A 24697-nucleotide genomic window follows, 5' to 3' on the forward strand; every position below is an offset into this window, starting at 1 on the left:
CTGAGCCCAATGAGCCCTCTACCTATCCATGTCTGCCACAAGGTAATTGTCTGCTGTGCTGTTTGAATATCACTTACTTGAGAGTGAGGCTCATAACATTCGCTGATTTTCAGGGATTGGTAAGCAAGTCAAGAAATCATTAACACTGAAATCACCTTTGACATCCTTATTGAGACCCTGACATAGGCTCTTGTTGTCTCTACAGGCGACAGCCTTATATTGGTCCTAAAGGGTGTCAAGCACATTAAACCAAGTCTTCAGGTTGTCAAGGTCAAAGACAACAATCATGTGCTAGTCATGGTACTTGCCCATGTTTTGATCATGCAGATTCACAGTAAATGGCTGAAGTTGCAGAGGCCTGAGGAATCCAGGTTCATGCTTGGTCAATTGACACTGACATGAGTTTCAACAGGAGATCCGGTTACTTGTAGCCTATGTCATCCTCAAGTTTCAGTGCACTGTGAGGCACCCTAGAAGCTCCTGCAACCCTGTGGGTTTCCTAGAAGGATTGTTGGTCTGTTGACTGGCCTGTGCTGTGTGAAAAGTGAGTATGAGAACATATCCAGCTTCTTTCCTATTAACACAGGAGGCAGGGCTGTATCCTTGCTCCTTCACCAAGGGAGCAGCCACAAAGCTCATGACTTGAGCAGGCAGTGGATCTTGCTTTGAGTTATTTTGTGCTATCCACACTATCAGGCAATGCCCAATGGGCAAACATGGTTACCACATCCCAATTCACTCCACACGTTTAAATGGGATGGGGTGGTGGGGGGAGGGTGGCACTGATATGAGGCCATGCACAAATGGGGTGGGGGAAGGGGTGGCAGGCCATGCACAAATACACAAGTCTCAAACTAATAGAAACTTGCCCTCTGGCTGCCATTAATATCATATTGCTGTTTTGCATTATGCCCGAGTGTATAACCACACACAGGACCTGCCCAATAATATGGAGGCAGCTAAACAACACTGGTTAAGGGAATCAACCCTTCAATTAATACACTCAGCCTCATAAATGGGTCTGTCAACACCTGGATCAACGTAGTTCTTTTGATCATGGTCCACACTTAAACGCAAGTGAAACGCCCATCATAGGAAACTTTTCACAACTTACAGACGGGTATGCCCATCATGATTTTGCCCAGTAAGTGCACTGCCAAATAGTGTGAAGTCTGTTGGGAACTGCTCCATCTGGTAACACTGCTTGAGAAGTGATTAAAATACGATCAGTGCAGTTTACCCATTAGGCACTGCCAAATAGCGTGGACAGGGCCTTAGGATTGGAAGGGGGTCTGCAGGGAAACTTATAGGGTGGGCAAGGCAATGTGCCCCTTCAGTGTATGCATTAATTGACCGACTGCTTTCATTCCTTACACAGTAGCTTTTGAATTACTGAGTGCTAGAATTTTTCAGCAAGACAAAACGATAATGCCACCGAGACAAGTTGTACAAAAGAAAATAAATAAAAAACCCAAAACCTGTCTTTCTTTTACATAAAATCCTATCAGATTATGTGCTGGCCTGTATTCATATTCCATGATGTGAGAATACTGTTGTTATGAGTTCTGAACAAATCCCTTAATATAATAATCTTTTATGCAAAACAACTGAATCAAAAGGGAGTATTGTAACTAATTATCAAAAGCTCATTCTTGGTACTACTAAAGCATCTGCCCAGGTCAGTCCAGATTAGGCACAGGCAGACTGCCGAAAGCTCAACTACAATTGAAAACTTTAAAAATGCCTACGGCCATAAGCAACTGAAAATTAATAACTAATAACTGGATAAAAAGTCATGATCGGAGCACTTTCCCACCTCAGAAGCAAATGAATTCAGGCCCTTGTCTTTTGGTTTCTTTTTTTCCTCTAAATACTGGCAATTTTTTCTAACATATTTGTAAACAACTTCAAACAATCAATTGATTACCAAATACATTATAAATTAATACCAATCAAGTGAACAACTTTATATGGCCCCAAGACCTACCACAGGCCAGCAAGTAATGTTTAATAATGTTCACATACCAATGAAAATACTACATTCTTGTTCTGTTCACATTTCCCCTTCCTTCCTCCTTTCTCAATACCTGGCTATGGATGCAATCCACTCTTTTCTTCCCTCACCTCGATATTACAATATTCATGACTATTCCTACCTCCCTCCTACACTCACTCACAACCTCTATTTTCCTCTCCTTCCTCTTTTACCCAACCATATGTTTAGTAAGCAAGTCACTTGGCATGTAATTCTTCAATAACATACTAACTCTAATATACCCTATGCAAATACTTTTTTGCTAGCCCTTATCGTATATTCTCAAAGTTATCTTCAGCTGCAAGTCTTTCATTATTTTCCTCTACAGCCCCATCATAATGCCCTCACACGATACCTTTCCTTCACACCTTAAATCAAAATCCCTTCCTTGATAATACTTTCATCAAGGCGACTTTAATTTTCTTCTGCGCCTCCTGACTTAGCGCTAGGTCTTCAATTATTATACTCCCATTTCCCCCTCCCATGCTGCCTGGCCTTCAGTCACTTTACCTTCTACACTTACATTTCCTTCTCTTTATGCCTGCCCCCCAATTACCATGTCCTTTATTTTCACATTTTCTCCCCCTCTCTTGCTGCCTGACCTTCAATCACTGGGCCCTTTACATTTACATTTCCCCCTCTTAATGCCTCCACTTAAATCACCATGTCCTCTACACTAACATTTCCTCCCCTTGCTGCCCATTCAATATCACATTTTCCAACCTATCCATTTCTAAACCTATTCCTTCAAACCACACATATTTTCTCTGGCCTTCAATCATGATCAATCAACATAATAAATCATACACCTTGAACTACATACAACAAATAATATAAAAATGGTATGCAACTAACTAAACAGCTTTAAATATATCACACAACATTAAACAACACCCATAAGGGATTGCAATGATGAATAAAAAACATACAAATATACATAAAAACCAAATGCACTTTCACATCCCTTAAGTAAGATGCATGTGAAAAAGTAAATAAATAGTTTGTAAAATGGTACCAATGTCTCAACACCAGAACTTTGACATGTAAAAAAAGTGGAGCTGATTTTTTTTCCATTCTGGTATTAAACAAACTTCTGGTACCTCCTCCTCCTCCTCTTCAACATGACTATATATTATTATTACTATCATTATTGCCTTTTGTCTGGTGTTTTATCTGAGCAAATCTCTTAACTTTCATGATATGCTTAATTTTTTTTTCTGGCTGCTGTAATGAAGTAAAAATTTCACTTCTTTAGGTATTTCAATCTGACTCAATTTGCTTCTCATACTCAAATTTGCTTCACTTGATAGCAAGGATGATATTGCTTCACTATTTATATTGTTAACCTTAATCTTGTTCCGTTTCAATTTTACTTGATTTTTTTCTTGACCTCCCATTTTTGCTTATAAGGAAACAATCATTCACAGCTCCTGTCAGCCGTAACATTAAAACACACACACACACACACACACACACACACACACACACACACACACAAGCATCCATCAAATTAATCACCAGACATGGCAAGCATCAGTTCTTGTGTTTGGTTGCTACACTACAACCACACAAAGCTCACCATGGCCAGTTTTCTTCCGTCACCCACAATTTCTTCCTCACTTCCATTTACCCTTTTTTTCCATTCACCACCACAAATTTTAGTCAGATTTTTATCCCACAGCCAATTTGCTTTCTTGCATTATTATTTTCTTCCTTTTCATCATGAGGCAAGGATTCCCTTTACATTTTTTTCTTTTCCTCAATGACTTCTTTCTCTCACTGAATACAACCACCTTTTCTTTCCTTTTCCTCCTCCTCCTCCTCCTTTGCTTTCCCTGCCTTCACCACTTTTATATTCTTATCCTTCACACAAAGAAGACTTTCATTTATTTGACTACTTAAAGCTTTCTCTATCATCAGGATCTTTCACTTCCCCTCCTCTGCTCCCTTATGCTTTCACCTTAAATGATTTCCTTTTTTTTCACCAAGATTCTCCTTATTTTTATTATATTTGTTCCCTTTAACTTTCATCAATCAGTTGCACCCCAAAATTCCTTCTCTCCTTTACCATTACCCTCCTCCATCCATCCCTTCCTGCCAACAAACATCAGCTCAAGGCACAGAAGCAGATGCCTCTCAGGTCAATAGAGAGGGTAAGGGAGAGGCATCAGGGAGAGGTGTGGGGTGAGAAAACATCAGGGAGGGGTGAGGGAGAGGTCCAGTGTGGGCTCCCCATCCCCATCCTCCTCCTCCTCCTGCTGCTGTCTCTGCCTCTGCTCTTCCTGCCTTGCTCTGATCTGCTCTAGCTGCTGCCTCAGTCTGCTGTGGTTGTGTCGTAAGCTCTCCTGGAGAAAGAAAACTCAGATGGAATAAATACAATAACAAAATTTCGTCTTCCCCTCCTCCTCCTCCTCCTCCTCTTATTCTCCCCTTCTTAGAAAATAACAAACTCAGCAATGATACACAGATGAGTACTCTTCAATACAAAAAATGGATTCCCGTTTGAGTGTGTGCATTCTTCTCACAATTCTGCTCTAGCTACTGCAAGCATTTAATTTAAAGCACAGACGCTGTAAAATACACCGATATATCAGAGAAACTGTAATAACACACTGAATAATCTTGAAATATACACCACTGAGTGCCAGGAATTGAACCTGGACCTTTAGAATAGAAATCAGGGCAACAAACCAACTGACCCACAGCTACTTCTACCAGCACTTATCAACACCAACCGAGGATGCAGTGTTAAATTTTGAGGTGCTATAACTTCTTAACTGCACTGGGATACATATAGCTCTCAAACTCATGACTAATTTAACTTATCAATGTAAACTTAGGTGCTGTAGTCATGATGTGGTGCACTCCATCATTACAACACCTCTGCTAATAGATACCAACAATATAACTATAATATTACCACAATCACCACCACTGACCCTTTTACTCTCAAGTTCCTGTATCTTGCTTTGGTAGCGCTGGTTGCCAATACGCTCCAGCTTCTCCGCTTGGGACAATTTCTCCTCCAGGGTCGTCTTTCGTTGTCTCAGGTTAAAAATCTCTTGCTGCAGGACCAGGTATTTGCGAGCCATCTGGCAGACAAGAGGGTTATGTAGACTTACTCTTGTCTTTGATATTTTTGTCGTACATGGAATATAGTAATAGGGGAAAGGTTTCTTGACATAACTGCTGCAATCACTACGTTATGAGGGTACAGGTGTTGATACATTACTGTCTTATGCATTAAAAATAATAGAGGAAAGGTTTCTTGTCACAGCTGCTTTATTCACTGCATTAGGAGGGTTGGTACTTGACAGACACTTGAAGCAGTCATTAGAATAGTCAAGTTATTAGCCACTATTGTGTACTATGAGATGGCAAATAGTTTAGAGAAAGGGGGTAGTGTGGAGAGAACTGGAGTAAATTGGGGTGATAACTCTCCTCATGCAAAGTTTGTACGAAAGTTTACTCGTAGGCAATAAGGAAAGTTGATACGACGATAAGGTAGCGTGACTGTGTGGGGAAAAGTCTTCAGGAACGATATGAGAAACTAAATTGAGAGAACAGGTCATTTAAGAGTTTGAGTCAGCAGAAAACAGACCATTTGAATATTTTGAAGTACATGAAGCATTTGAAGTAACTGAAGAAGAGAACCAAGTAGATGTGAAGAAAAAGAAAGCTATGGTAATGCTGGTCTTAGTTTATATTTCAGGAAACTCTCTCACCTCCTTGTGTTCATTAAAGATCTTCTGTGACTCAGGGCAGGATGGCAGTGGTTTAACAGGTCTAATTTCCTCGGCATCCAGCCACTCCCAAAAGGCCCCTAGCTCATCCTCATCCGGCCCTCTTCCTCCCCCTCTCCTTCCTCCTCCTCCTCCTCCTCGGACTCCTCCTTCGCCCCCTCCAAAGTCTGCTATGCCACCTCCTTCTCCATTATGGCTTCCACCGCCACCTGTGAAAATAAAGAGACGCGATGAGCTCAAAATATTAACCGAGAGAGAGAGAGAGATAAATGGTTTAGAGTAAAATTCCATGAAAATAAATAAACTGGAAAAAACTAAACTGAAATAGAAGTGTAATAAAACTAAATTGGAATGAAAAAAAATTGTGCCCAAAAATATAAGAAAAAAATAATAATCAATGACTATTCAAGGTATGGAGGAGGAGGATGAAGGTGTCGATGCTGCTCTGAGTGAACCAATGACGTCCCCTATTATGACCGGCTAGCAATTAATAAAACGTTATATTCACATCAAAGTACCAGTGCGTACACTTCATTATACATAAACACCTACTTCATCATTCACTTGTTCATTATACTACCTCAAAATGCCTAAAGAATACTCATACACTGTCATTATACAAGTTTATCACGTTCCTTGTTAATCACAGTATAATGCACCAAGTTATTCGGGTAAATTATTCTTCATTATACTATCAAATATACACTCATTCATTATACACAGGGTTTATCATGTTGCTTACTCAATGTACACTTAAATAAATATACTCGTTAAATTAATATTATTTTGTGATGCAGTAATATTCGTGAATAAATATAATGTTACTGGTGACGATGGAGTGAATATATATATAAAGAAATTCTCTCTCTCTCTCTCTCTCTCTCTCTCTCTCTCTCTCTCTCTCTCTCTCTCTCTCTCTCTCTCTCGCCAGGGGGTACGAGGGAGGCAGGGAAAGATGAGAACAAAAATCAAATCACAACAAACACGGGAGATCAGGCGCTGAAAGGTGGAAGGGCAGGTGAGGGAAAGGTGAAAAGGGGGCAGGTGGGGGGAGGGGGGAGGGTTAAGTAGGTTACCTGTTTGTGTGTGTGTGTGTTTGTTTGTGTGTGCAGAAATGAAGTAGTAGTAGTAGTAGTAGTAGTAGTAGTAGTAGGAGGAGGAGGAGGAGGAGAAGGAGGAGGAGTTGTAGAAATAGTAGTAGTGGTAGTAGTAGTAGTAGTAGTAGTTGTTGTTGTAGAAATAGTAGTAGTAGTAGTAGTAGTAGTAGTAGTAGTTGTTGTTGTAGAAATAGTAGTAGTAGTAGTAGTAGTAGTAGTAGTAGTAGTAGTAGTAGGAGGAGGAGGAGTTGTAAAAATGGCAGTACTGTAGCAGCAGCAGTAGTAGTAGTAGTAGTAGTAGTAGGAGGAGAAGGAGGAGGAGATGGAGGAGGAGGAGGAGGAGGAGGAGGTAAACGAGGGCGAAAAAGAAAAGGTGAAGGAAGAGGAGGAGACGGAAGGGAGCAAAGTTACATGTACTATTAGACGTGACTCTGTGTGTGTGTGTGTGTGTGTGTGTGTGTGTTTGTACCAAAATAGCGGTCGGGGGGCAGCGGGAGCCTGACTCACGCTGGCATCTCCGCGGAGCTTCAACGCCACAACCTGAGACATCTCGAATTCTCCTCCTCCTCTTCTTCCTCTCCCTCCTTCTTTTCTTTCACCTCCAACATTTTCTTTCCTTTACATCTAACTTCCACTCTTCCTATTATGCTCCTCCCTTATTGTTTTCATTTTCCTTTCATTTCGTCAACCTTTTCCTCTTATTTTTCTTCTCACTTTACTTAATTTTCCTCCTCTTCCTCTTGTCTTTAATTTCTCCATCGTTGTCTTGTTCTCCTTTCACTTCCTCCTCCTCCTCTTTGTTATCATTTTTCTTTGTCTCCTACTACCCCTTCCCCCCTTTTTTTTTCTTAGCCTCCTCCTCCTCCTCCTCCCTGGTGTGCTTCTTTCCAACGGTGACGAAGATTACAAGAAATTGAGAAGGGGGAGAAAGTAAAAGTAGACGTTCTGATTCTCCCTCCTCGTACACCTCCTCCTCCTCCTCTCCTCTTCCACCTCCATTTCCTCCTTTGTGTGGGTAGGGAAAGAAACCAGTGAGAGAGAGAGAGAGAGAGAGAGAGAGAGAGAGAGAGAGAGAGAGAGAGAGAGAGAGAGAGAGAGAGAGAGAGATGTACAGTATTTCGCAGCAACTTTAATGTTATAGTCTCCTCCTCTTCCTCCTCCGCCTCCTCGGCAGTGGAGGTAAAGTTGTCGACACCGTCATCGCCGTGGTGGTGGTGGTGGTGGCAGCATCACCATCACCACCACCGTCACCACAGCCAACCCCTTTGATATTTTTTTGCTGAACATTTTATCAACCACGTAAAAAAATATATATGTAGTTTGGTTTTCCCCATTCGGTGTATGAAATAATGCCAATAAGAAGTTTAAAGGTCAAAGCTCCCGTCACTTCCACGAAATAATAATAATAATAATAATAATAATAATAATAACAATAACAACACCATCTACAGAAGATCTTAACAGTTGAGTTTTTCCTTGGGTACTACTGCTGCTACTACTACTACCACTACTACTACTACTATTATTACTACTACTACTACTACTAATAATAATAATAATAATACGACTATCACAACTACTGCAGCTGCTATACTAATAAAGCAAAGACATATCTGTGCGCTAGATTGCAGGAGAGAAAGGAGAAATTAAAGGAGGAGGAGGAGGAAGAAAAGGAGGATGAGGAGGAGGAGGAGGATGAGGAGGTGAGTGACGCAAGATTCAAAACGAGGCGTATATATACATGAAAGCACACACACATACACACACACACACACACACATACACACACACACACACACACACACACAAACACACACTTTACGATATTACGGACATAAACAAAAGGAGATGAAAGACACGAAGGAACATTAGAATAAAATAATAAGGTGAAAAAAAGTATCATGACTCTCTCTCTCTCTCTCTCTCTCTCTCTCTCTCTCTCTCTCTCTCTCTCTCTCTCTCTCTCTCTCTCTCTTCTATACCATACGGCCTTGCGATGTTTATTTGTTTATTCTTCTGGTTATTTTTCTTGGCCCTGAACTCATGTCTTTACCACCACCACCACCACCACCACCACCACCTAGCCTACCACCACCACCTAGCCTACCACCATCACCACCACCACCACCACCACCTAGCCTACCACCACCACTGCCACCACCACCACCGCCATCATCAACAACAACAACAACAACACTACCTCCACCACCTAGTCTACCACCACCACCACAACCACCACCACCTAGCCTACCACCACCACTACCACCTAGCCTACCACCATCACTGCCACCACCACCACCGCCATCATCAACAACAACAACACTACCTCCACCACCTAGTCTACCACCATCACCACCACCACCACCTCCACCATCACCACCACCACCAACAACAACAACACTACCTTCACCACCACCACTACCACCATCATGACCACCACCACAAGGGAAAATGTTGAAGAAAAGGTGAGATACACGGAAGAGAACAGACTTAACGAACTGTGAAGATAGAGTCCACTTGATAAAAATAGATGATTTGTGGAATAAAATCTAAAGTTTATTCTAAAATGTAGTTCTTATTATCGGAGTTTCCATAAAAGATATTGTCTGAAATATTCACTTAAGGAGGAATATGTTAAGGATTGTATATGAGTTAACATTAATCCTGTTTCAGAGATATACTGGTAACGGACGTACGGACAGACAGACAGACGGATATGACAGCAAAGACATTACCACAATCCTCGGAAGCGGGCCATAGAAATAACGACTAAAGGTAAGAGAACGATAACATGGAATAACACACACACACACACACACACACACACACACACACACACACACACTTAAGAGGCAAACTTGACGATCCAGAAAAAAAGTGACAAGGAGAATAAAAAAATATATGATATGCAATCACGTAAATATAGGAAACCAAATTAAAATCATACTTCAATCAAATGCTGTTACTAAAATGTAGCGTTAAACGACCGTAGAGTAATGAAATATAATAATAGTAAAATAATAATCATAATAATAATAATAATAATAATAATAATAATAATAATAATAACAATAATATGATCACTGAGGAAAAGGAGAAGAAGAAGAAGAAGAAGAAGAAAAAGAAGAAGAAAATGGAGAAGGAGAAAAAGGAGAAGAGGAGGAGGAGGAGAGAAGGGGAAAAAGACAGAAGGAAGAGAAGGAGGAGGAGGAGGAGGAGGAGGAAGACTATATGGAGAGGTGATGTGAACAGGGGATGAAGGAGGAAAGGAGAGATGGAGAGGGGAAAGAGACGGAGGAGGAAGGGAGGAAGAGAAGGGCGGAAAGGAGGGAGACGTGGAGGAAAGAAAGAATCTAGACCCCGCCAAACGCTAACCCGGACTGGCGAATGGAGGAAGGGGAGGAAGAGGAGGAGAAGGAGAAGGAAGAGGAAGAGGAGGAGGAGGAGGAGGAGGAAAAGTTTAGCAAAAAAAAAAAAAACAAAAAAAAAAAACATGACTCCCTCTGATATACATGTGTGTGTGTGTGTGTGTGTGTGTGTGTGTGTGTGTGTGTGTGTGTGTGTGTGTGTGTGTGTGAGTTTCGGAGCACTGACCTCTCTGATCTGTGTAATATAATAGGTGGTGTTCATATACATTCATACATAAACATACATTCATACATACATAAGAACATTGATCTACTTTTAACGTTCTTTCTTATCACCACCACCACCACCACCACCTCAGCACCATTATCACCACCCATCAACACCATTCATCACCACCACTAACACTCACTCCTCTTTCCTTCGCCATCATCATCATCATCATTATCATCTCTCTCCCATTCATTCATTACCTTCTCCGTTTCTCCATTTGTATCCATTGAGTTCTACCTTCTTTTTATCTCTGCCTTCTCTTACTCTCCAGCATCTATTTCCATCATCATCATCATCATTCATTTTCTTCTCAGTTTCACCCTCAGCATCCATTGAGCTCATCCCTTCCTCTTCCTCCTCTTACTCTCCAGCATCTCTCTATCTCCCACGCATCTCCTTCTACTATTTTGCAAACTCCCATCTTATCTCCACCACTACACCATAATAAAATCTCCTCCACTTTCCTCTTTGATTTTGGCGACTTGATTTTCTTCTCCTCTTCCTCCTCCTCATCCTCCTATTCTTCTCTCATCTTCCATACTAATCTTCCCATTCTCTCCTTTCTTGTTTCTTTCCTTACTCCTCTTCCTTCTCTCTCTCTCTCTCTCTCTCTCTCTCTCTCTCTCTCTCTCTCTCTCTCTCTCTCTCTCGACTTGTAGACTAAATAGCGATGAATCACACAATAAAAGCACGACGCAACAGGAGAGAGAGAGAGAGAGAAGAGAGAGAGAGAGAGAGAAAACTCACTCTGAATCATTCTCTACCACGTGTTAACCTACGTGGGGGGGGAACAGAGAGAGAGAGAGAGAGAGAGAGAGAGAGAGAGAGAGAGAGAGAGAGAGAGAGAGACGCACCCGCTTTTTTCCCTCGTCCTTCTTTCTCCCTTTCTCCCTCCTCCCTCTCTAGTTCTTCCGCTCTTTTCCTCCACCTCCCTCTTTCTCTCCCTTCTCTAGTTTCTTTTCTCCCCCACTCCCTCTTCATTTTATTTCTGCCCGTTTTTCTCCGTTTTCCTCCTCTCTTCCTCCTTTCTTCTTTCTAGTCTCTTTCCTCCTTATTCTCCTTCTCCTTCTATTCCTCCTCCTCCACCTTTTCTTCTTTCCATATCTTATTCTTTGTATCTGTTCCTATATTCTTCTTCCCTTTCCGCACCGATTTTGTTTAACAATAATGATAAAAAAATATAAAAAATAATAATAACAATAACAGTAGTAGTATCTAGTAGCAATAGTAGTTGTAGTAGTAGTAGTAGTAGTAATAGTAGTAGTAGTGTAAATGGTGGTGAAAGTAGTCTTAGTTGGAGAATACGGAGAATAGCAACAACAGCCACATGACAAATAAAGGGTTCTTCGTAGAGTTGTATTACGCGCCAAACGTTCTGAGAAATAATGGAGGAGGAGGAGGAGGAGGAGGAGCTGAGGATAGGCAGGTAAGAAGAAAAAAAAAAACAGTTTAAAAAGGTTATCTACTCCACTGGTCTAGTCTGCTGCTGGTACAGTATAAGACAAGGAAAGGATTGCAATAAACTTCTCTTCGACTGCTCATTTCCTCTGACACTTTCAACTCCCTAAAGTTTTGTCATATCGTCTTTGCGTGATACGATTTAGATATGAAGCGTCACGCATTTGTAGTTTTAAGGTTTAGTGTAGTGCTGGAAGTAGGTACGAGAACAAGCTTTTCACCCATGTCATTAGAAACTACTGAATTAATGCAGTTCTGACTAGCGTATTCGTTTTTCTTATAACTATCAAGTGAATTAGTGAATCAATGTTATCGCATTAATATCTAATTTGGTTTTGCGGCAACAATTAATGAATTAGTTTTATCCGTATGGTCTATAATTTTGTTTTGCTATAACTACTACTAGTGAAAAATATTATCCTAATGAGCTATAATTCGGCGTTGCTATAACTACTAGTGAATGCATGTTATCTTAAATCTCCGAGCTTGAACTGGCACACGAACATGGACCGTGGGCACACGATTATTATTCCTTGCTGTTGGGTTAGGCACGAGAACCTGGGATTAAGAGATTACTGCCTTGTCTTGGGAACTGAAGATCCGTCTACGTTAGAATGATTCAGCACTCAATGATGACACGTAGGAGGATAAAGAGAAAGAAGAGAGGGAGAGAAAGAGGAGGAGAATGAGGAGATGGAAGAGAAGGGGAGACAGAGGAGATGCAATGGAGTAAAGTTTAATGAGAATGAACGAGGTGGAGATCCCCCCCCCCCAACACACACACACACACACACACACATATACACACACACACACAACACTTCCTCCCTTCATCTTCTCCCCTTTATCACTACCCTCCCCCACCCCAACACACACACACACACACACACACACACACACACACAACACTTCCTCCCTTCAACTTCTCCCCTTTATCACTACCCTCCCCCTCCCCAACACACACACACACACACACACACACACACACACACACAACACTTCCTCCCTTCAACTTCTCCCCTTTATCACTACCCTCCCCCTCCCCCAACACCATATCTTCCCCCCCCCACGCACCTGTCGGGGGTTCGGGTGAGAGGCCAGGGGGAGCGGGGCGCGGGTGAGAGGGCCAGGCGAGCATCACCATGGTCGGAGGGCGTGGGCGGCGGGGGGCGGGGGGCGGCGGGTGACAGGACGGCCGGCAACACAGCCCTGCCCCCCCCGGCCGACACTCGGGGGAGAGCCGCCCCCCCCGCGTGTCTAGGCCCATGGGGGGGCTGGTGGGGGCCGGTGGGGGGGTGGAGGGTGACTGGGGGGGTGGGTGTGGGTGGAGGGGCGGCTCCCACACCCTGGCTAGGCACGTGGATTACGCTCAAGGCTTCACTCCACCTTCCCCTCCACCTTTACCACCCTCGCTCACGGCTTAGCCACGATGCACGCCCTTACACGCACACGCATGCACACACGCACGGCCAGCAGAGGGCGTGGGGCGGCAAGGAACACACGCGGAGATAAGGAAATGCGGGCGTGGGGCGGTGGAGGGCGCTCACGGCGGCGGCTACATATACACTGACTTGGGGAAGTTCAAGCCACACCCCGCCCCGCCCCGCCCCGCCCTGGTCTCTGCCTAGCCCAGCCCCGCAAGCCCCGGTTCCGTTCAGCCTCCAAGATGTGATGGTGTGCTCGGGGATATGGGGGGAGGTACACACACACACACACACACGTTTGTCACCAATGCGTGGAAGTTTGGGTTTCCCTCTGAATCTCTCTCTCTCTCTCTCTCTCTCTCTCTCTCTCTCTCTCTCTCTCTCTCTCTCTCTCTCTCTCTCTCTCTCTCTCTCTCTCTGTGTGTGTGTGTGTGTGTGTGTGTGTGTGACATATATACCCAATTGTATATAGACATTCATTTTATAGGCTTAAATATGTGTGTGTGTGTGTGTGTGTGTGTGTGTGTGTGTGTGTGTGTGTGTGTGTGTGTGTGTCAAAGCGAGAGAGAGAGAGAGATAGAGAGAGCGAGAGCGGGAGAGCGAGAGAGAGAGAATGCTGGGTGGTAGAGTCAGTTCCTTGAATAAACTTATCCGCAACACCAAAATATATTCTCTCTCTCTCTCTCTCTCTCTCTCTCTCTCTCTCTCTCTCTCTCTCCTTCTCCACCCATTTCGAACCAAGACCTATTGACAAACCGATCGCTGGCATTCTCTCTCTTCTCTCTGCCAAGGACGAAACAAATCGAGGCGAAACAACCCAAACAAATATGAATAAGGGCACTGCTAAAAAGTTATCGATCTAATTCACGAGGTGTTCAGATACTCCTTGAAAGAGTTCATCAAAGGGAGGTAGAAACACAGACGAAAAAAAGGTTGCTACAGACCTCCCCAGTGCTACAAATGAAAGCAAGAAGATACTGATTAGATCTTGCATTAGGAAGTAGGACAAGACAGGAACGAATGAGTTCGGCATAGGAAGGAAGAGACACGCGAAAGCTGCTACAGTGTCCAGACAAGAGCGATTAAACGAGGAAGATACTGATTAACTCTTGCATCAGGAAAGTGGACAGGATAGAATGTTAGCTTTGGAAGAAATAAGAGTTTCGACATAGCAAGGCAGAAACACAGACGAAGGATGGCTGCTGCAGATTTTCCCAAGAAGATATATATTGATAAACTCTTGCATTATGAAATAGGACAGGATGGAATATTTGCAAGAGTAGAAAGGAGAGTTCGTTATAGGAAGGCAGAAACACAGACGAAGGAAAGGTGATCTAGTTTCTCAGATATAAGAGATGAAAGAATGAATATACTGATAAATGAATATACTGATAAACTCTTGCATTATGAAATAGGACAGGATGGAGTATTAGCTAGAGTAGAAAGAAGAGTTCGTTATAGGAAGGCAGAAACTCAAACAAAGGAAGGGTGTTCTACAATTTCCCTGAGATAGAGATGAAAGAATGAAGATACTATTAACTCTTGCATCAGGAAATGGGACAAGATATGATTTTAGCTTGGGTAAAAATGAGAGTGTCATAGTAAGGAAGAATACAGACGAAGGAAGGCTACTCCAGTGTCGAATTGATAGATATGAAAGAAATTACATAACGATCAACTCTTGCATTAGGATATGGGACAGCATTAGATATTAGCTTGGGTATGACGTTCAGCGCAACGGGCCATTACTAGTCAACTCTTACAGCCCTCCAACTCTCTGTCTGATGTAAGTGTACCCCATCCTGCTCCGGCAATCCCCTAACCTCTCCTCTCCGCTTGGCTCTGTCTGCCCTAACTTCTATGATTCTTGGTCTGGTACTGTTACTCTGGTTGTCATCTTTTTTTTTTTTTACAACAAAGGAGACAGCTCAAGGGCACAAAAAAAAGGAAACAATAATAAAAAAAAGCCCGCTACTCGCTGATCCTATAAAAAAATCAAAAGAGGTGGCCGAAAGAGAGGACAATTTCGGGAGGAGAGGTCTGTGCATGGTAAGAACCGCCCAAGTCTATTTTTGTTCTTTAAGCGTCATTATAATACCTTCTGTCTTTGTCTGTTCCCTGGCCCATGTAACGAAGCTTGAGTTTCTTTCATATGTCACTTTCACTCACTCTCCGCCCATCCTGTCCCTCGTACGTACCCTTCAACACTTTCACTCTCCTTTCCTCCCCACCTTCCTCCACTTTATCTCTCTCTCTCTCTCTCTCTCTCTCTCTCTCTCTCTCTCTCTCTCTCTCTCTCTCTCTCTCTCTCTCTCTCTCTCTCTCTCAAATCTTCCACGTCTAAATCACACACACACACACACACACACACACACACACGTAGTGCAGTGGTTGGCAAGCTCGCCTCACAACTGATAGGTCCTGCTGGGTTCGATTCCCGGGCGGAGTGGAGACGGATGGGCAGTCTCCTTTCATCCCTATCCTTGTCTACTCAGCACTGAATGGGTACCAGATGTGTGTGTGTGTGTGTGTGTGTGTGTGTGTTCTTACCTAATTGCATTTTATTTACATTAAGTCACGTTCTTAGTGTCTCGTCTTTTGAAACAACTATCATATTTTTCTTTAATCTGTGACTATTTTGTTTTTCTCACACCATTTTCTTTCTCTCTTTGTCTGTGTGTATATGTGTGTGTGTGTGTGTGTGTGTGTGTGTGTGTGTGTGTGTGTGTGTGTACGCGCCTTGGCACGGCTCCCGGCGCCGGTGAGTCACGCGCGTGAGTCAACCTGACATGCCACACGCACCGTCACCCAGCCAGCGGGGCACCACCACCACCACCATCGCCACGACTTACCAACACCAAATTTCATCACCATCACCAACACACGCAATAACACCCACCAACCTTACGACAATCACCCCCGTTAGCAATCACACTCACCTCCACCGCCCCTCACCATCACTACGCAATCAGTAACATCACCACTGCATTATCACCATCATCACCACCAATATTCATCACCATTACCACCACGTGCAATTCCTAACACCATCACCACCGGCACTATCACGACCTCCACGTATACTGTTAACACCAAGGGCAAAGGAAAGACGCATCCAGACCTCTTATATTTAGTGCATGTAGCGGCGCAAGGTAAGGTACGGTAAGGTAAGGGATGCCCATCAACTCCTTGCGCACAGGTCAATATGCGCAGACTAATGACGCAAGTCGCCCCCCCCTCCCCCCCTCCCACCAAAGACGGAGAGACTTCTGCAACAGTCGCCGTCACCTCAAGTTCAATACACTCAGTTCTTTTCGTGTTATTTTAAGTCCCTCCTTCGGATTGTCAGTCTGGCGGTGGTTTGGTCTGATGTAAGACGTATATACTTGGTCTGATGTAAGACGTATATACAACATTAAAGGGTATCGCTCATTTGCTTCTGGATTACTAGTTCGGCAGATTATAATTAAGACGGCCGAACTAGGTATAGTGAGAAAAGGTGAGATGGAATAACGCCCTTCTACAGCATAAAAAATAAAAGATGGAAAATATAAATATCAAAAAGTGAATACAAACCTTCATTATCACAGTAGTTCATTTCTTACCTCAGCAACACCTTTCAGTCCATTATTTCCCCTTACATGGCAACACGGAAAGAAACGATGGATAGAAAGATGTTGATGTTGATGATGATGATGATGGTGATTAAAAACATTCGGAAGCGAGCGTTTAGAGTAACCAAAATGTGTAAACAGGAAGAAGGATATCAGAGGAGAGGTAAGCAGTGAGGGAACAAGTAGCCGGAGCATAATTGGTGGTAGTAGTAGTAGTAGTAGTAGTAGTAGTAGTAGTAGTAGTAGTAGTCAGAGAAGAGGAATGCACGAAAAGGACATAAAGGAAGAGAAAGTACATGAAAAAGCCATGAAGTAAGGATCAAAGAGTTTATCACCGAGAGAGAGAGAGAGAGAGAGAGAGAGAGAGAGAGAGAGAGAGAGAGAGAGAGAGAGAGAGAGAGAGAGAGAGATCTCACTGACATCACAGGTGCAGGTTCTCTCTCTCTCTCTCTCTCTCTCTCTCTCTCTCTCTCTCCTCCTCTCAAGGTCAAGAAAGAAAGGATTTGTGGCGTCGGCGGTGCCTCCAACAAGCAAAAAGAAAACTTTGTAATATCTAAATAAAGAGAGAGAGAGAGAGAGAGAGAGAGAGAGAGAGAGATGAAACAGCTGTATTACTTTTTTTCTCAATTTCGATGTGAAATCTAGTTATATTACAAAAAATCTTAAGAATAAAAGACTTTACACTATAATTAACACACACACACACACACACACACACACACACACACACACAGAAGACCACCTATCAACCCGGACTCTAGATTCTTGGATTAAAGATGAGCTCCGGGAGGGCAGCATGAGCCAATGCAAGATGGCGCCACTATAAACACTCGCCTGCGCCAGAACGGGCTGGGCCGACCATCAAGACCCACCGGGAAGAAGTCTTGGGCCGACCATCAGGCCCCACCGGGAAGAAGCCTACCGGCGCTATAGGCCGCGACGTAAAACACACACACACACACACACACACACACACACACACACACACACACACACACACTCCGGTAGCTCAATCGGCTAGAGCGCCGCGCTGCAAGGCTTCACAGCCAAAAAGGCGGCGGTTCGTGCCCCGCTCAGGCCGGATTCTTTCCGTTGACTAGGAGTGGTTACTGTCCCCCCTTGAGTAAGGGGGATGGGGTGTGTGGTGTGTGAGGTCCTGGCAGTACCCAGAGATCGATACATAATGAGCAGCACTTGCTCGTGTCGGGAGGGTACCTGCTGGCGAAAGCGAGTCCAACTCGTGATCAGGCCGTGGTGAATTACACAGGTATATACACACACACACACACACACACACACACACACACACACACGTTCATACCTGGCTCCGGCCCGAAGAGAGGATATGGTAACCACGAAGGGATCGCCGTGGTGGTGGTGGTGGTGGTGGTGTTGTTGGAGGTGGTGCTGGTAGTGGCGGCGGCGGTGCTGGTTGTGATGCTGGCAGTGGTGGTGGCGGACGAGGGGGAGGGGGACGGCGTGGGGGGCAGGAGAGGGGGCATATCAGGGTATTTTAACGCCCCCTCCACCCTGCCCAAGCTGCCCCCTGGGTCCCGAATGCCCGGGTCTGTGGGGGGAGGGAGAGCGTGAGTGGTGGTGGTGGTGGTAATGGTTGATGTGATGATGAATGGTTGTGGGTAGTGGCGGTTCAGTGATCGACGATGATGATGATAATGATGATGATGATGATGCTGATGATGATAATGATAATGGTGGTGGTAGTGATGATGATGATGATGATGATGAGTACGATGATAATACTAATAACAATAATCATACTAATCACATTATACGCAAAAGCATCAATTACGATTCTGCGCACACACACACATTTATACGAACACACGGCAGTAATTAAACGCACATTTTGCAGCCCACATCACATATAATAAAGCCAAGTTAAATCATTAATAAAAAAAAAAAATCTCATTCCATAACGAGTCAGGTTGTCACTATAACATCACGAACCAACACGAACAAACAAAATTCACTGCTTCGGCTACGACTATACTACTGCTATAATCACAAACGTCATCTGCTGCTAATAATCACAATAGCAAAATAACAGCAGCAGGAGGGGAAAAAAACAAAAGTAGCAGCAGCAACAACAACAACAACAACAACAACAACAACTACAACTATCTAACCCACATGTAGTACTTAGTAAGAGAGAGAGAGAGAGAGAGAGAGAGAGAGAGAGAGAGAGAGAGAGAGAGAGAGAGAGAGAGAGAGAGAGAGAGAGAGAGAGAGAGAGAGAGAGAGAGAGAGAGAGAGAGAGAGAGAGAGAGAGAGAGAGAGAGAAACTAACTAACGCGCTCACTCACTCACCAATTTGATACAGAGGCATTTGGTAGCAGTGGTGTTGGTTGTGGTGGTGTTGGGGATTGTTGTGGTGGTGGTGGAGGTGTGCAGGGTGGTGGTGTTGCTGCTGCTGAGGAATCCCGGGGAGGAGATGGGGAAAGAGGTGGGGGTAGTGGGAAGATGGGGAGGAGGGGGAGGAGGAGGAGGAGGAGACTTTGGGGAAACTAGGAACAAGAGAAGGATATGGTGGAGCTGACTGACCTCCTCTGTTCCCTCCTCCTCCTCCACCTACTTTTCCACTATTACTTCCACTTCCCCCTCGCCCTCCACCACCACCATCACCACCACCACCCTGCCCCTCCTCCCCCGCCTCCTTCACCACCACACTCCCGTAAGAGGAGGAACGCCGGTGACCTAAGAAGATGGAAGGTCACCAAATGTTGCGAACGAAGGTCAGGTCACGAAATCAACATTAATAATCATCAGTATCGCTCTAATGGCCCTTTCCTTCCACTTAACCAGCAAATTTAACGAAGCGAGTGTAAAGTTCTATCTAGCATCAATGTAAAGTATTAACCATCATCAGTAATTCTCAAATGTTATTCCTTCCGACCCTCGAATTTAACGCGTTGTCTGGAAGCGTTGAAGTCTCGCAAAATTGTTATCTGGTTCTAATAAAATGTTGTCAATTAAAAAAAATCACCATTATTTTCCTAGATTGCTCCTTTCCTAGCCCCCTCTCTCATCACAGCAGTAACATTTATCCCGGAAATATCAAAACAACTTAATCTACTCAAACACCAGTCACCTATAATTAGCAACAATACACCCATCAGAACAGTATCCCATCTACATTCCTCATCTCTCCTTTCCTCGAGAATATCAAAAGAACATCATCTACTCAAACACCAATCATATATAACTATCAACAATACACCCATCAGAGCAGTATCCCATCTATATTCCTCATCTCTCCTTTCCTCGAGAACGGCGCCATATGACCCTGACTGTTGTGGCGCCAAATTCATATCAATCCAATCCAATTTCCTCGAGAATATCAAAAGAACGTCATCTACTCAAACACCAATCATATCTAACTATCAACAAGACATCCATCAGAACCATTATCCCATCTATCCTCCTCCTCGCCCCTTTCCTCCCCCATCCCCAGCACCACCAACGCAGCATTCACACTTCTTAACGTCAACTAAATCCAATGACGCAACCTTGAATCTACAGTTAACGTCACCTTAACTTAAAGCTCCTTGACTGAAAAGAATGACGCAACCTTGTCCATCACCACCAACGCAACACTCACACTTCTTAACATCAACTAAATCCAATGACGCAACCTTTCCCGTCCCCGCCACATTGAATCTACACTTAACGTCACCTGAATTTAAAGCTCCTTGGCTGAAACGAATGACGCAACCCTGCCAGAAACACTCCACCAGACGTCCTCACTTTACGAATGCCGATTGAGGGAGGGAGTTCATCCACGTGTGTCCAATGACGTAATTTCACCAGTGTCCCTGTGACTGTTTGCGAAATCTCAGCCTCACGTTGACGCATGGCTGTTTACGACCCCGACCACGTCACTTGAGGGGGTGGAGTAATGGAGAATGCGAAGAATACGAGCGCGCTGGTATAGAACTGAGGTGGCATTCTGCTCTCCCGCTATGCCCTCTCGCGAGCTTCGTCCCAATGCTTCGAAACTGGCTCATATAGGGTGATCATACAAACGAGCTGTTACTTAAGAGCGAAATACTTAACCAACAGTCCGCCACAATTCACATGCGCAGGTCAAAATACACCTTTCAGCATATCAGGAAAAAGTTGGTAAGTTTGGTTTAGTCGGCGCAACATCTGTGGTCATATGTCGGAGAGAGACAGAAGGGGAAGGAATTATAGAGAAGGGAACAGACCCCAGGAGACGGGACACAACCCCCGATTAATACCTGGTACCCATACGAAAAATAAAAAGATGATGATGATGATGAAAAGAAAACATACCCAATACAACGAAAACAATAGTACAAAACGAATGATCTCCATCACTTGTACTGATAAAACAGACACGATTTAATCTTCAGTAGGAGGGAATTTGCTTATAAAGGATTAGTACGCGATACGACAAGGCAACGATTAACCTTTTAATGTGTGTGTGTGGAGGAGGGGGGGGGGCAGAAAGGGGAGAGAGAGAGAGAGAGAGAAAATTAAAGATACTGAGGAGAATGGCGATAAGGAGACGGAAGAGGAAAAGAAGGCGGAGGCGGAGGAAAGGTCTTTGATGTGGAGTATGAATCGATCGTCAAACAAAAACAAAGGTAACGCAAAGGAAGGATAAAGGCAGATAAAAGGAAAGAAAGAAAAAAATACAAGAAAATGGATGGACGGAAGGCAAGAAAAAACGGAGAAAACAAAGGAAAAGAGAAGAGGATGAAAATAATGAAAAAAAAAAAAAAAAACAGGAAGGAAGGAAGAGAAGGGTTAGGTGGAAGTAGTAATGCTGGCAAGACTCCAGATGGGGGGGGGGGGGGGCGAGAGAGAGAGAGAGAGAGAGAGAGCGAGAGAGAGAGAGAGAGAGAGAGAGAGAGAGAGAGATAGATAGAGAGAGAGGTGGGGGAGGGGGTGATGGGAGGGGAATAGGGGGCTCCTGGCAGCATACATTATATCCCTTGCCCGCCCCCCCTTCTTTTCTCCCCATCCCTTCCATCACCCCATCAGCTGTCACTCACCCAGCAGGAGGAGGAGGAGGAGGAGGAGGAGGAGGAGGAGGAAGGTTGCATTATATATTCTCTCTTTTTTTTTTCATTTCGATTTTCATTATCATCAAGTCCATGTGTGTGTGTGTGTGTGTGTGTGTGTGTGTGTGTGTGTGTGTGTGTGTGTGTGTGTGTGTGTGTGTGTGTGTGTGTGTGTGTGTGTGTGTGTGTGTGTGTGTGTGTGTGTGTGTGTGTGTGTGTGTGGGTGGGTGGGTTTCAGGAAATTTGAGTAGTTTCTGGAGCCATTTTTTTCATTTTTTATTTCACGTTCATCTGAAATATTTTGCAACATGAAATAACTGAATGTACAAAACCTCGAAGAATGTCAGTCATCGTTGCATCTTTCATCACTACTAATATACTCTACAGGCAATGTATTTACTCGATGCGTCACTAATACCACAGGAAGGGACACATCACGGGGCTTTAACGTCACTCTTCTGCTCTCTTTAATCTCTCCCTTAGCTCCTCCCCACCCCACCTTTCCTTCCCCTCCCTAGCCTCTGTTTCTGCCCCCTCCAAAAGTTCCACAGCAGACGGATCAATGAAAAACACTAGCATAACAAGATACGAAAACTCTTCTTGTCTTTTTAATCCCTCCCTTTCCTCCTCTTCCTCACCCCACCTTTCCTTCCCCTCCCTGGCTTTTCCTTCTGTCCCCTCCAAAAGTACCACAGTAGACAGATCAATGAAAAACAATAGCATAACAGGATACGAAAGCTCTTCCCTCTTTAATCTCTCTTTCCTCCTCTTCCTCACCCGACCTTTCCTTCCCCTCCCAGGCCTTTCCTTCTGTCCCCTCCAAAAGTGCCACAGCAGGCGGATCAATGAAAAACAAAAGCATAACGTACGAAAACTCTTCAGCTCTCTTTAATCTCACCCTTTCCTCCTCTTCCTCACCCCACCTTTCCTTCCCCTCCCTGGCCTTTCCTTCTGTCCCCACCAATGGTACCGCACCCACAAGACACCCATTTTTTTTCCTTTACAGCAAACAGCTCAAGGAGAAAAAAAGAAAAAAAAAAAAAAAAAAGACCCTAATCACTGCTACATTTTTCATATTTTTATCTACATGATCCGATATACATTAGTGCCTTGCAAGCAGGAGGAATAATGAAATACAGTAACATAACAACGAAGAAAAAGACGGACATTTCACTAAGTCTCGGATGGTGGACCTCTTCATCTACCTGCGCCACACCTGTCATTATTAATCATCATTTACTCATTTCAGTTAATTTGGGGTACTTGTTTCCCGCTTCTGTTTTTTCTGCAATATCTAATGAATGAATGAATGAGTTACTGAGTACATAGAAAAAAGATAATAAATTGAAGTTAAAAATAAGCAAAAAAATAAATAAATAAATAAATAAATAAAAAAATAGCGTCGAATCGGAAGTTCTCAAAATTTCATGTTTTCTTTTGTTTCTTTTGTTTTCTTAGACTCCACGACCTGGTTAGCACTTCTCCCCTGACGGCGTACACGTGTTTGCTCAGCGTGGTGTGTGTGTGTGTGTGTGTGTGTGTGTTTACCATCTGGGTCGTGTATATTTTTTCCCAAGCTTACTTAGGCCTCTTGTCTGTTTACCTGTCTGTTCACCTCTCTCTCTCTCTCTCTCTCTCTCTCTCTCTCTCTCTCTCTCTCTCTCTCTCTCTCTCTCTCTCTCTCTCTCTCTCTCTCTCTCTCTCTCTCTCTCTCTCTCAGTGGGGACGAGGTAGAAAAGACAAGAAAACGAAAAAAAAAAAATAGGCAATGACATGAAAGTAAATAGCACACACACACACACACACACACACACACACACACACACACACACACACACACTCACAGACAGCCTTGAGCGCGTGCTGGATCACTCTTCGTTGAGGATGACAAGGATGAAGGAGATCGAGGGAGAGAAGGAAGGCAGCGGCCACCTCAGACGAGAGCTTCGTGTCATAACTCTCTTGCTGGTGATGCTGGTGTTGCTGCTGATGATGATGCTGGTGCTGGTGCTGGTAATGGTGAAAGTGGTGCTGATGTTGCTGCTGATAGTGGTGATGCTGTTCTGACGGTGGTGGTGGATGTGGTGGTTGTGGTGGCTGTGGTTGCTGTTGATGCTGACGCTGCTGGTGGTGGTGGTGGTGGTGGTGACGGTGTGGCAGTGGTGGTGGTGGTAGTGGTGGTGTGGTGATGAAGAGCCCCGGGGATGAGGCTCTGGTGCTGGTGCTTGTGGTGGTGATGGGGTAGGCTGTCGGGTAGGTGGTGAATCTTATGCTGCTACTGTTACTACTTATGCTGCTTATACTGCTGTCTAGAGTGCTGCATGATGTCCCGTATTGCCAGAGTGGGATGGGGGGTGGGGAGGGTGACGGTGGGGAGTGGTGGCGGTGGTGGTGGTGATGGGGGCGGTGGTGGTGGTGGTGGTGTGGTAGTGGGGGTGGTGGTGGTGGAGGTGGTGGTGGTGGTGAGTGCTGCTTAGGATCGCATAGGTTACACAAACACCACTCGCCTACATCACCGGTGCTTCCATGGGCTAACATCATCTATCACCACTCAACACCACCGCCACCACCACCAGGACTCCGCCTCCACAACCTCGTTTCAACACCATTCACGCTTCACCACCGCTTCTCTCCTCCTC

The 24697-nt window shown here is 44.2% G+C and overlaps 3 protein-coding genes across 8 annotated transcripts in view; 2 read left to right on the forward strand and 1 right to left on the reverse strand.

The window, feature by feature from the left end:
- Positions 1-3533, forward strand: part of LOC127007142 (uncharacterized) — a 95642-nt gene extending 92109 nt beyond the window's left edge. The window contains exon 12 of the transcript XR_007760084.1: positions 3291-3533. The gene's annotated coding sequence lies outside the window, so the exon portion shown is untranslated. The remainder of the gene's footprint in view (positions 1-3290) is intronic.
- The window catches only part of LOC127007140 (G patch domain-containing protein 3-like), an 82995-nt gene that overhangs the window by 32560 nt on the left and 25738 nt on the right, over positions 1-24697 (forward strand). The window lies entirely within an intron of this gene.
- Positions 1920-24697, reverse strand: part of LOC127007139 (probable serine/threonine-protein kinase DDB_G0278665) — a 36915-nt gene continuing 14137 nt past the window's right edge. For 2 of the 3 annotated variants that reach the window (XM_050877806.1, XM_050877805.1), the window contains 5 exons: positions 19339-19725; positions 18332-18577; positions 5761-5987; positions 4975-5127; positions 1920-4380 (listed from right to left, as the gene is read on the reverse strand). In XM_050877806.1, coding sequence (XP_050733763.1) covers positions 4231-4380; positions 4975-5127; positions 5761-5987; positions 18332-18577; positions 19339-19725 — 1163 coding nt within the window. In that variant the 3' untranslated portion in view covers positions 1920-4230. The remainder of the gene's footprint in view (positions 4381-4974; positions 5128-5760; positions 5988-18331; positions 18578-19338; positions 19726-24697) is intronic. The other variant, XM_050877807.1, reaches the window with a different exon arrangement.

Source organism: Eriocheir sinensis, chromosome 34, assembly GCF_024679095.1.
Source record: "Eriocheir sinensis breed Jianghai 21 chromosome 34, ASM2467909v1, whole genome shotgun sequence".
Classification (NCBI taxonomy): Eukaryota; Metazoa; Arthropoda; class Malacostraca; order Decapoda; family Varunidae; genus Eriocheir; species Eriocheir sinensis.